The sequence below is a fragment of the Hibiscus syriacus genome, unplaced genomic scaffold (genome assembly GCF_006381635.1).
Source record: "Hibiscus syriacus cultivar Baekdansim isolate YM2019G1 unplaced genomic scaffold, ASM638163v2 tig00112738_pilon, whole genome shotgun sequence".
NCBI classification, from domain to species: domain Eukaryota; kingdom Viridiplantae; phylum Streptophyta; class Magnoliopsida; order Malvales; family Malvaceae; genus Hibiscus; species Hibiscus syriacus.
The window spans coordinates 8,075,707-8,088,291 of NW_024063392.1; the positions used below are offsets into that span (position 1 = coordinate 8,075,707).

The following is a 12,585-nucleotide window of genomic DNA, read 5'->3' on the forward strand; positions in this document are numbered from 1 at the left end:
CTTCCAAGGTTTGTATCTTTGTTTCCAACTCCCTTTTCTGACCAGCCTACCAGGATAGTAATGCCTGCTCATTCTTAGTTTCCATTGATTGTTCTGGTACCTCTGTGGTTCCAATTTTTTGCATCTTTATTGTCTTACCCAGCGTGAATCTAATTTCTTTGGGATCACTAAACTTGGCTCTGATTACCAATTGTCAGGGTTGAACCTGAAATTTGTGAGAAAATGTTTAAGAAAAAGAGGAAGATAGGTTTATAGAAAACAAATTCTCAGATTTTTCATTCATATCCTCCAAACTTTGATTACAACTCTACATATTCCTTGAGGTTGTACAATTATTTATTGACAGCTGTAATATTCTCTCTAACAGATTCTAACTGCTGCTCCTTGCCCTAATCTTCTGCCTGTGGATCCTCCTTATCGGTTGGCCTTTCTTCAGCCCAAGTGCTACGTTGTAGCTCAGCTTGCCTCGTCACTTGTATTACGCCAGGTAACTCATTCTTCCTCACTTTCCCTTTTTCATAATTTAAAATCCCTAATTCCTTTTCTAATTCCCCAATTTCATAACCATCAATCCCTAATTTTTCATCCAGGGCCATGACAAAGGGTAATTCAACAAGAAGATGATTCCAATAAATTAAACAAACAACACTAATTCCCGCCCCTCATATCAAGGAAGGTGATCCCAAGAAAATCTTAGTTGGAAGAAAAGGGGTGGGTGGGTGGGGGCCTTCAAATGAACAAAAACTCCTTCAAGAAGATGTGGGAAATAATAGGGTAAACTACGATTTTCATCACGAAACTTAGCTCATTCCTATTTTGGTCACTCAACTTTAAATCTTTTAACCCGATCACTCAACACCAAAATGATTAGATCTCTACAAAAAGTCAAATTTACAGCCAAACCACATTTTAAACCCTTGTAAAAAGTTATTTTCTTTACTTTATTTCTTCATTTTATGTTTCCCCTTATATTTCTTCCTCCCTTTTCTCTTCCTTATCATGCTTTCTATTGTTTATGGGTGTAGGCTCAATAATGGTTACTTGGGTAATTGGAGATAGTATAAAAGGTGCAGGTGACAATGGTTCAAGTAAGGATTCAAGTATTGGTGAGTTTTCAATTAATGATTGATTTAAGATGACAAATATTAGAATGAGAAATGGGAATGCTATACAATAGAGGGATTAGCCAGTAAAATGTCTAATTTAATGAAAAATCTAAGTAAATAGAAAAAATAAAAAAAATATTAATTAGTATATATGTGAACCAAATATTATTAAATAATTTACAGTATTATGCTGTTACATAAATAATAGTAGAGTGGCAAAATACCAATTTCCAAAACTAAGTGATCAAATATGAAATTCTTGAAAATTAAATGACTAAAATAAAAATAAGATTAAAATTGAGTGATAAAAACAAAATTTACTAAAAAATATATTAAGTTGGACCCCAAAAATTAAGTGGTAAAAAACACAATTTAGATTTACCAAGGTTGTAATGTAAAGTTGAGTTTAGATTTCCAAAGATAATCATGTGGGATCATCTGTCAATGTTGTGAACTTGCCCCCTAAGTTGTGGCCAACCAAGATTATCTTGATTGTTCTTTTTTGACATTGCCACCGTCCAGTCAACTTACAATTTTCAATTGCTTGTTTGATGTGTACCCATCGACTGTTCTCTTTGACAATAGAACAAAAACATCTGCTTGACGCACTTCTATTTGTTCTCTTGGTGCTTGGACGCCATGAGCGGCTAGACGGATGGGATAAAACTTAACTTTCCAGGGCTATAATGAAATTCCAAAACTTTACAGCTTTTTTTTTCTTTTTTAAATGTGCTATCAACAATTTTACTCTACAAGCTTTGCTTCGAACACCGTAATCTAACTGGTGAGAATACGGCGGCGAGTCGGGCATGATCAGAAAGAGAGTAGTTTTCAGGCCATATCCCTTTCTCCACTTCACGGGGGAAGAGAACTGCTTTCTTTACTGTAAAACCCATAGCTTTTTCTTATTCTTCTTCTGCAATGTCTGCATTCAAGTCTGCTAAGTTGCACTTTTCATCCATATGTTGCAATCATGTAGCATCCCAAATTCTCTGCAAACATGTCAACCAACTATTTGAACGTTTCTACAAACAACGGGTTAAGGACATAGTTTTTTTCTACATGATGACTTTAAAATACAGAATGAAAATTGGTTTTACGGAGAAAAGTTGCCAAAACTTATTTAAGTGACAAGAGAATGTGTAGATGCACAAAGGCATCCTGCTACAAGTAAAATTAACTTTGAAACAAAGTGATACATTACCGATGGAACACACCTTAAATTCTTCATAGTCTAGAACACCGTTTCCATTGGTGTCTGATTGGACCCAGAGATCTTTTATCTCTGTCACGATCAGAGTAGAAGAGGTGAGACTTGATGATAAAAAAAGGGAAAAATAAGAAATTAATGGTTAAAGTTTGTATCTGAAGATTTGGAGATTTTTACTTACTCTGTACGTGAAGAGGCCAGAAGTAATTACAAGGGGACTAACATGGATCAGGTGGATTGTGAACAGGCCCAGAATGAGAAGCTAATATCAACAGTGAATGTTGAGGTTGTTAACTAAGGACAACAGCTAGCAAATCCATGGATTCGATACCTGTAAACAAATAAATAGAGAATACTGCCATAGAATGTTTATCTTATGCAATCAATGAATGAAAAGTTTCTTTCCTAAAATATATTCTTCTCTTGTTTAATCTATATTTCCTCTATTTTATTTGATTAATCTTCCTCTATTTTCTTCGATTATTCCTCTTCTCTTGTAGGGTCATAATAAATTGGTATCCAGAGCTACAACTCCAGGCAACGCAATGGTTGAATCCTCTGCTCTTTCTGCGATTCAAAAACATATTGAAAACTTAAAAAATATGGTGAAGCAAAACCAGTACTTGGAGACAGATTGCAATGAATAAGGGTTTGTTTGGAGCATATTCTAAGGGACTTGACATGAATGACAGATTATCGAGAACCACTAAGCCCTGAAATCGTGCAAATTCATGGAGAGAAAAAAATAGGTCAGCTTTCACTTGGTAAGTCTAAACCCTTCTTCACTCTTAAAAAAATATTTTCAGTGACAATAGAAAAAACATATGATGTTTTGCAAGTGTTCGATAAAATGTCAGCAAGAGTAGATCATGTATTCTCATCCATCACCGGTTCCATGAAGGTTAATTAACGACTGCAACAGAAACAAGCCACGACAGATGGCAAAGCTGCTATGAGGGTTGAGTTGGAATTTGTACAACTTCAAAATTAAATGCAGTTTCCAGAAGAATTGAGAAGGAGAATAGTCACTTATTATGATACTGGATGAAGGATGGACCATTATTAATTGAGGAAAATTGGAGATGCAAATATGAAAGCCAAAAATGGGAAAGAATTGATGGCAGACTCTGAAACGGGGTTGGTTCAAAAAACTATTGATGCATGCTTTTACCTATACTGTGTCAACTTGCAACCTAATCATTCCCAAGCACTTACCAACCTAGGGAACATATATATGGAATGAAACATGGTTGTTGTTGCTTCTTACTATAAGGCTACATTGGCTGTCACAACAAGGTTGTCTGCTTCATTCAACAACCTTGCAGTAATCTATAAGCAACAGGGAAACTATATGGAAGCTATATCTTGTTACAATGAGGTTTTGCGGATTGATTCCTTAACAGTTGATGGGCTAGTAAACAAGGGTAACACTTTCAATGATATTGGTAATGTCATAGATGCAATTCAGGATTATATTCCTGCTATTAACATCCGTTCAAATATGGCAGCAGCCTATGCAAATCTGGCTTCTTCTTATAAAGACAGTGGAGATGTGGAAACTGCCGTCAAAAGTTATAAGCAGGCACTGCTTTTTCAACCTGATTTTCCTGAGGCTACTTGTAACCCCTTACATACATTACAATGTGAGTGCAGTTGGGAGGAACGCGATAAAATGTTTGCTGAAGTTGAAGGAATTATCTGAAGGCACATTACTATCCAGTTCTTTCCAGCGTGCAACCTTTCATGCCATAGCATATCCTATTGATCCAATGCTTGCCCTTGATATAAGCCTTAAATATGTTACTCATTTGTCCATAATTGCATCACATTTTGCTCCTCATCCTTTCAATCATCCTGCACCAATTCGTATCAAGAGCAATGGTGGAAATGGGAGATTAAAGGTCGATTACGTCAGCAGTGACTTTGGCAACCATCCATCGTCACACCTAATGGGATCAATATTTGGCATGCACAACATAGAGAATGTTGAGGTATTTTGTTATGCCTTGAGTCCAAATGATGGTACTGAATGGAGACAGTGTATCCAGTATAAAGCAGAGCATTTTATAGATGTCTCTGCCCTGTCATCAGTTGTAATTGCCAAAATGATAAATAAGGATGGTGTACAGATCTTTATGAACATGAATGGTTATACCAAGGGTGCAAGGAATGAAATTTTTGCAATACAGTCTGCACCTGTACAAGTCTCATGTATGGGATTACCTAAGACTACTAGGGTAGTTTACATTGATTACTTGGTCACTGATGAGTTTGTTTCTCCTTTGTGCTATGCACACATTTATTCTGAGAAGCTTGTCCATCTCCCTCATTGTTATTTTGTGAATGATTATAAGCAGGAAAATCATGATGTGTTGGATCTAACTTGTCAGTACAAGCGATCTGATTATGGTCTTCTAGAAAATAAATTTATTTTTACACTTTGGCTCCTTAGATTTCCAGCTGTTGGAGAAATGAGACTGCGAGTGTATTCTGCTGCACAAGGAGTCCAACCAGACCAAATTATTTTCACTAATGTGACCATGAAACAAGAACATAGTAGGCGCAGTGCTTTAGCTAATCTTACAGAGAATGGTTTAGTTGGTTCATTGCACTTAAGACAACCACTTGCACAAGGATCATCTCAAGGAGAGGGAAATGCCATCAGTATAAGGGAAGTCAACATTGAAGGCAGCAGAGATGAAGTAAAAATCAAAGAGCATGAACTATTGGAGTTGTTAGCTTTAACCATAAGAAGGAAAAATCGAGGGCAATCTATAGTTCACTTAATTCTCAAACCCAAGGAAAACATGAATCAAATGTTAAAGGCATGGGGTGTGAAGGCACAAAGCAGAATGAAAATTTATAGAAATTTGAAGGTTGGGGGCCAAGTTTACTTGAAATTTTAGTCTTACCATCAAACCTCACTTGCTCTTCGAAATGGATTAAAGCTAGCAGCAAGGTTCTATGGTTCTACAGTGCTCGACAAACGTAGGGAGCAAGAGTATAATCAGGTGCAGTCGATGAAATTAGGACTGGAAAATGTCATTGTGGTAAAGTATATTATACTTCCAGCACAATTCTCAGATTTTGATCCTTGGGGACAAGGATCACTTCATGGAGAGGGTATTGTCACGATCAGAGTAGAAGAGGTGAGACTCGGTGATAAAAAAGGAAAATTAATAAATCAAGGGTTGGGAATTGTATCTGAAGATTTGGGGATTTTTACTTACCCTGCAAGTGAGGAGGCCAGAAGTAATTACAAGGGGACTAGCATGGATCAGGTGGATTGTGAACTTTGAGGTTGTTAGCCAAGGACAACAGCTGGCAAATCCATGGATTCAGTACCTGTAAACAAATAAATAGAGAGTATTGCCATAGAATGTTTATCGTATGCAATCAATGGATGAAAATTTTCTTTCCTAAAATCTATTCTTCTCTTCTTTAATCTCTATTTATTTGTTTATAGGTACCGATCCATGGATTTGCCAGCTGTTGTCCTTGGCTAACAACCTTAACGTTCACTGCTGATATTGGCTTCTCATTATGGGCCTGTTCACAATCCACCTGATCCATGCCAGTCCCATTGTAATTACTTCTAGCCTCCTCACGTGCAAGGTAAGTAAAAATCCCCAAATCTTCAGATACAATCCCTAACCCTTGATTTCTTATTTTCCCCTTTTTATCATCAAGTCTCACCTCTTCTACTCTGATCGTGACAGTCTCCTGGAAGCTTAATCCATAAGAAAGACCAGTCAAATTCACCTGTAGATGGTTCATAAAAGATGAGAATTTTACCACTCACATTATATACTAGGGTACTATATTAAGAAAGTGAATGAGAAGTACCTGTCTAACTGCATCACAAAAAGCTGAATATGTTATATGGTTGTTGTTATTGTCATCCCTTAGAAAGGCAAAGGCAACATTTTCAGACAATGAAACCTTTTTAAGTTGATACTGTCACCAAGAAAATGGGAATTCAATTTTAGATGCAGATCCATGATAATTGGTGATACTCATTTGAAAAAGAAAACGTAAAACACATACATTTCCCATCTGCTCCTACTCATAAGATACACAAGTTTAAGGTAAGAATCAGAGAGACGGATATCAGATTCCCGAACCAGTCACTTGAGAATTCCGTCAAAAAGTGAAGCCTAGGTAAAAAATTTGAAAAGTGGTTCTAATGCATAAGGTGGTTATCAGAATGTGAACAAAGATATGGCATGTCCTGATGTAATTGTCTAATGGCGTTTAAAGTTTGACTACTGCAGTAAGAATTCAGGGAGCAATAATTTGAGTTACGAAGCCAGAATAAGGAACTATAAACAAACAGTTAAAATGAAAAATGCAGAACTAACCTTTAATATACCAAAAGCTGCTTCAGCCCAACTTATCTTCAAAGGTTTTTTTTATTTTTGAGGATTAAAAAAGCCATATGAAATCAACACCACAGATGTTTCCCCTGTGATTTTGATGGCTAACCCACTGTAGGATACCAGAGACACGACGATGAAAGCCGACATATTTAATCAGTAAGCATTGCAGACTCAAAAAAACATGGTGGTATATTGATAAAGAGGTACTAAAATAAAATCTGAAATCGAATATACTAACCCTATGAGCATCCACATCACTGTCTGTATATTCGTGTGCAATATCATAAGATGATACAAATCCCTGGGATCTGATGAGCTTGTAGACATGTCCACGCTTGTTTCCATTCAAGTCACTGCAAAATCAATAGCATTAGAAGGGGGGGGGGGCGGAATGAGACCACGGAAAATAAAACAATAGCCTTTTACTGGGGAGATCATTAAGTGATAAAACCAAAGATAATGCTTAACCACAGAGTATGACAGGCGTCTGGCTGAGTTTGTTTTCTCTCTGATATGTTTCCAGATATTGTAGTATTTGGTAAACCTATGAGAAAAATATCAAAGCTAGAGATCAGTCAACTCTGTTAGCATAAAAAAGAACTGAAAAAGAAAGTGGACTGGTACACTGACATATTTCATAAGACCACAACATTTACCTGGTGCAGTCTTACAATGGATAAACTGGAATCATGGGGAAATAAAAGGTGGGTGTTGACAATGATAATTTCTTGTTCAACGTTGCCATTCTGATTTCTTGAGAACGGTGCAATTAATCGAACATGTAACAGTTGAGCAACACGATCTCCAAAGTCATTGAAGAACAACTCCCCATGGTTTAAAACCTTGAAGTATTCCTTGTGTATAGAAGTCAACAAACCTGTGGAAGTAAAATTAATAGTTCTCAACCCTGAGACTAGAAAGCACTTGAAATTCAAATTGAATCAAACCAACCAAAACATCAAGAACTAAAGTAATAGAATTTTTTTTTTTGATAGAAGATATGCCTCATTAAAAACCCACTTCATATCCTACATGTTATATCAATAACATGAAGGACATAGGAAGGAGGAAAAGAGTGCCTCTGAATTTTATTAATCTGAAACATAACGTACAACCAATTCTTAGTCATAGACTGCTTGTAACATAAGACTTAAAAACATAACACATACTACAGTAGTAAAACCAAGAACCTAAAAAACTGACTAAGCACAACAACTTAAGAACCACATCACATTACCACTAGATTAACCTATACCAGCTTTTGCTAACTCATCCGCTTCCCGATTAGCAGCTCTCAAAATGTCTTGAAATGATGCCCTTTCCTTCCACATAAGTCCCTACACCTCTAACCAAGGACTGAAATAAAGGGCTACATAGATCTGGATTTTTAATCCACTTCAGAGCCGTTGTCGAGTCCAATTCCAAGATAATCCTCTGTCTTGGAGAAGAACCTACTTCTTCAATGAGAATCAAACCTCTTTTGATCGCCATTAGCTCAGCAAAAATTGGAGGACCACCTCTAATTTTTTCTGAGAATGAACCAAGTAACATACCCCTGTCATCCCTAATCAAACCACCTATTCCACCTTTGTCCCATCCCTTAGCCATTGCCCCATCAACATTAAGTTTAAGGAAACCTTCTGGAGGAGGTACCCACTTAGTAGGAGGATAACACCTTTTTTTCTGTATTCCTTTCGAATTTGCCAGTTTTAGATCCCCAACTAGAGAATCAAAAAGAACTTTAACATCCTTAAATCTCACCCCAAACCAAAAAGCAGTTCTGAATCTAGCAAGAAAGAACAACATTGCAGAATCCACCTTCCTTTTCTGGAAAATAATCTCGTTTATGCATTTCCAAACCGACCACAACACCGCCCTTGGAATGAATTTCCAAATAGTAGATCTCGGAATTAAATCATCCCACAAAAATAAAAATTCAATCAGCTTCTTAGGAACCACAAAAGAAATGTTCCGGCCCCTCAAAAATCTAGACCACAGAAACCAAACCACCTCACAATGCAAAAGCATATGTGAAATTGACTCCTCACACTTCCCACACATCGAACATAAAAGATTAGGGATGGAAACGGGCTGAGTTCGGGCCGGGTATTGGTCCCCCCATCCCCGTCCCCATTTAAAAAACCCGTACCCATCCCCGCTTAAAAAACCGCGGGGATTTAAACGGGGATCCCCATCGGGTAATCGGGGAAAATCGCGGGGAAACAGGTATCCCCGTTTAGCATAAACGGTTATTTAAACGGGTATCGGGCCGGGTATATATATTTAAATTAAATATATATATTATATATATTTTTTAATTTAATTTAAATTAAATTTATTAATATTATATATATATATATAATAATTATTTTTAATATTTATCGGGGCGGGGATTACTAAACCCGTCCCCGTCCCCGTTTAACATAAACGATTTTTCCCCGTCCCCATCCCCATCCCCGTTTAGTATAAACGTTTTTTCCCCATTCCCATTTAATTCAGTTTTCGGTTTTTCCCGTCGGGTTCAGGTTTTTTTGCCATCCCTATAAAAGATCATCAATCCCAGTCACTCCCCTCTTCAACAGTTCCTCCTTAACTGCTACTCTTTGATGTGCAACTTGCCAAACAAAAGCTTCAACATGTGGAGGTACAAAACATGCCTATCCCAATACCCTCTTCTCCATCATTTCCCTCCTGATCATAAAATTTGTGATGCAGATTTAGCTGAAAAACAACCCTCCCCATTTCCTAGCCATAACCAACAATCTTCCTCCAATAATGAAAGAGTTGTGTTGTTCAACAATGAAATAAGCTGTAACCATTGCTCAACCTCCCAATCCATCAATTTTTTTCTAATTTGTATATCCCAAACCCAACTGAAATTACTGTTCATCCTGAATTCTACCATCTTACCCCTTTTTTTATTCGATAATGCAAAAAGTCTCGGAAACCTCTCCTTCAGAGGAACCATACCCATCCATATATCATTCCAAAATTCCACTGATTCTTCATTTTCAGCTCTTAAACACATGTTTTTCCTAAGGCAATCCTCAAATTCATCAGTAGAAAAAAAATTACTTACAACACCTCTCCGTATCCAAGACGCTCTAGTTGTGCAATTGTTCTCAATCATCATAGAATTCGGATCCAAGTTATTCACACTACACATCACTTTCTTCCACCAGGAGCTCTTCTCTGATGCAAATTTCCAAACCCATTGCCATAATAAAATTTAAATCTTGCAGGATGATCTACACACATTATAAGGACTGTAAACAGCCCAAGAAGTATGACCATCCTTTTCCCATGTAGCTGGAAACTGAAACCATAGAGCAAAAGGAAAAATATGTGAATTATAAATTTATAATGGAAATAGTTCACTCTTGAATAGGTGAGAAATGCTCATTCTTTTGTTTACCCTATTCTATAGGAGCCGATAAAATGGAGGATTTGCATACTGAAAGTGGAAAAGTAGAAAATAAACTTCCAAACAAAACAACACTCAGCTGCATCAAACTACAACTAATATTACACAATTTTCTGTCAAGCTCTCAAATTCTCTACTGATTTTGACTTAATCTTAATATACTTGAACTTGGTACAACATCACATAAGAACATCCAAAACTATCTAATCTATAAACAAAATCTTAAAACTGGCCTCCAGTATGAGAATAAATACGTTAAAGTGGGAGTGTAACATCTCCTCGGTTGTTGCTTCTTGCAAGTTTGAAGGTATCATAGCCTGCAGCACCAAGCCTTTCTTCATGCATATGCACCAACTCTTCATTTCCATCCCAAAATTCCTAATCATTGAAAAACAAGTAGTCGATAAATAAAGGCTTATGTCATAGGAGGACGCAATAGATGAAAAGGGCATATGAAACCCACCTGGAGACAGATAATGGACGACCTTTCGTAAAGCAACCAATTTAGGATCTTATTTCTAGCCAACCAAAATGCTCTAAAATCACTCTCTCGTACACTCTGATTCTTTTCCATAATCACCAAAAAAGGACAATGAAATGAGCAAAATTTACAAACGTTAAGACATCGATAATAGCAAGAGAGGGGTAAAGAGAGAAAGCAGTGACATTAAAAGAGAAGAAGAAGAAGAAGAACACATGCTGGTCCAATCTCTTGTAAATGGGAGCTAGGAGTTGAATGTGGTACAAGAAACGCCAGGCTCCCCCGTTTGAACAAACATAACCAGTGTCTTCAAAAAGGAACAGAATCAGTTTCACTTGAATCCACATTAGCAAAATCGGAGCCATTGTAATATCCTGGCAACAACACCTTTCACACAAAAAAGGGGAAAATGTTGCAATACTTTAAATTGAAAGAGAAGCAAAACCCAAAGTATGAAACAAGAAAAAGATCCCAAATTTCCACAAACCATTTCAGAATTCTTGCCACTTAGATTGTTGTTGAAGTAAGCAAGGAGAAATGAGGATATGATTAAAGGGAAGAAGCAGAAAACGAAGATTTTTAGAAGGGTGGGTTTATTGAAGTAAATATAAGGGTAGGCCCTTAGCTTTGGGTTGTGAACTGAGTTTGATGGAGAATGAACTCTAACGTCTTGATTCATATGGTCGAGAATTTTTTTTTAATTTATATAGAAGTTGATGGAGAAATGATTGATGGCACTCGAGGGGAAGGGGAAGAGGGTAGGAGAGAAGTGTTTTGTTCGGTTCATTAGAAACAACTTGTTTCGGGATTGTCTCATGAAAGGCAGGCTAATATATGATTAATATACGGCGTTATTGGATATATTATAATATACTTAACAAATTCGGTTTAGCGATACCGGAAATATTGAGTAATAATAATGTAGTATGTCTAAATCATGAAGAAATATTAAAAAATGTGACCGCAAACTTAACTTGTCGGTTTGTGTCGATACAAATGAAAAATATCGATCTATAACAATATAATAAGTAAAATATGACAAAACCGGTAAAACGCTACCAGATATGTTGAAAGTTTCGATAATTTAATATAAGTATCGATACTTTCTGAATTTAAAAGAGAAGAAGTTATAGCATCTAAAAAGTGTCGAAATTTTATGAAAATGTATCGATCCATAACAATATAACAGCTAAAAATATGACAAATCGGTCTCAAAATGACAAAAAGGTAAATAACTACCAGATATGTTGAAAGTGTCGATACTTTAATATAATTATCGACACTTTTGGAATTTAAAAGAGAAAAAGTTATAGCGCCTATAAAGTGTCGATATTTTAAAAAAATTTTATCGATCTATAACAATATATCAGGTACAAATATGACAAAACCGGTCTCAAAATGACAAAACCGGTAAAACGATATCGGATATGTTGAAAGTGTCGATAATTTAATAAGTATCGACACTTTCTGAATTAAAAGAAGAAGTTATAGCGCCTAAAAAGTATCGACACTTTATAAAAATGTATCGATCGATAAAATATAACAGCTAAAAATATGAGAAAATAGATCTCAAATGACAAACCAGGTAAATAACTACCGGATATGTTGAACGTGTCGATACTAATATAAGTATCGACACTTTTGGAATTTAAAAGAGAAGAAGTATAGCGCCTATAAGTGTCGATATTTTAAAAAAATGTATCGATCATAACAATATAACAGGTAAAATATGACAAAACCGGTCTCAAAATGACAAAACGGTAATACGATACCATATATGTTGAAAGTGTCGATAATTTAAAATAAGTATCGACACTTTCTGAATTTAAAAGAGAAAAAGTTATAGCGCCTAAAAAGCGTCGACACTTTATGAAAATGTATCAATCTATAACAATATAAAAGCTAAAATATGAGAAAATAGATCAACATAAAGTATTGACACTTTTTTAAATTTGTGTCGATACTCTTATCCAGACGAGGTGTAT

General features: G+C 36.1%; 1 protein-coding gene and 1 pseudogene across 1 annotated transcript; one reads left to right on the top strand and one right to left on the bottom strand.

Moving 5' to 3' along the window:
- The first annotated feature begins 3,406 nt into the window (after positions 1–3,406).
- LOC120183095 lies at positions 3,407–5,615 on the top strand (annotated as a pseudogene).
- Positions 5,616–6,683: 1,068 nt separating this feature from the next.
- On the bottom strand, positions 6,684–10,693 carry LOC120183096 (uncharacterized calcium-binding protein At1g02270-like). Its single transcript, XM_039187872.1, has 5 exons — positions 10,583–10,693; positions 10,392–10,497; positions 7,352–7,572; positions 7,168–7,239; positions 6,684–7,053 (listed from the first exon to the last, which is right to left on the bottom strand). The coding sequence occupies exons 1-5, from the start codon at positions 10,691–10,693 to the stop codon at positions 6,742–6,744; spliced, it is 822 nt and encodes a 273-aa protein (XP_039043803.1). The 3' UTR covers positions 6,684–6,741.
- Positions 10,694–12,585: the final 1,892 nt, after the last annotated feature.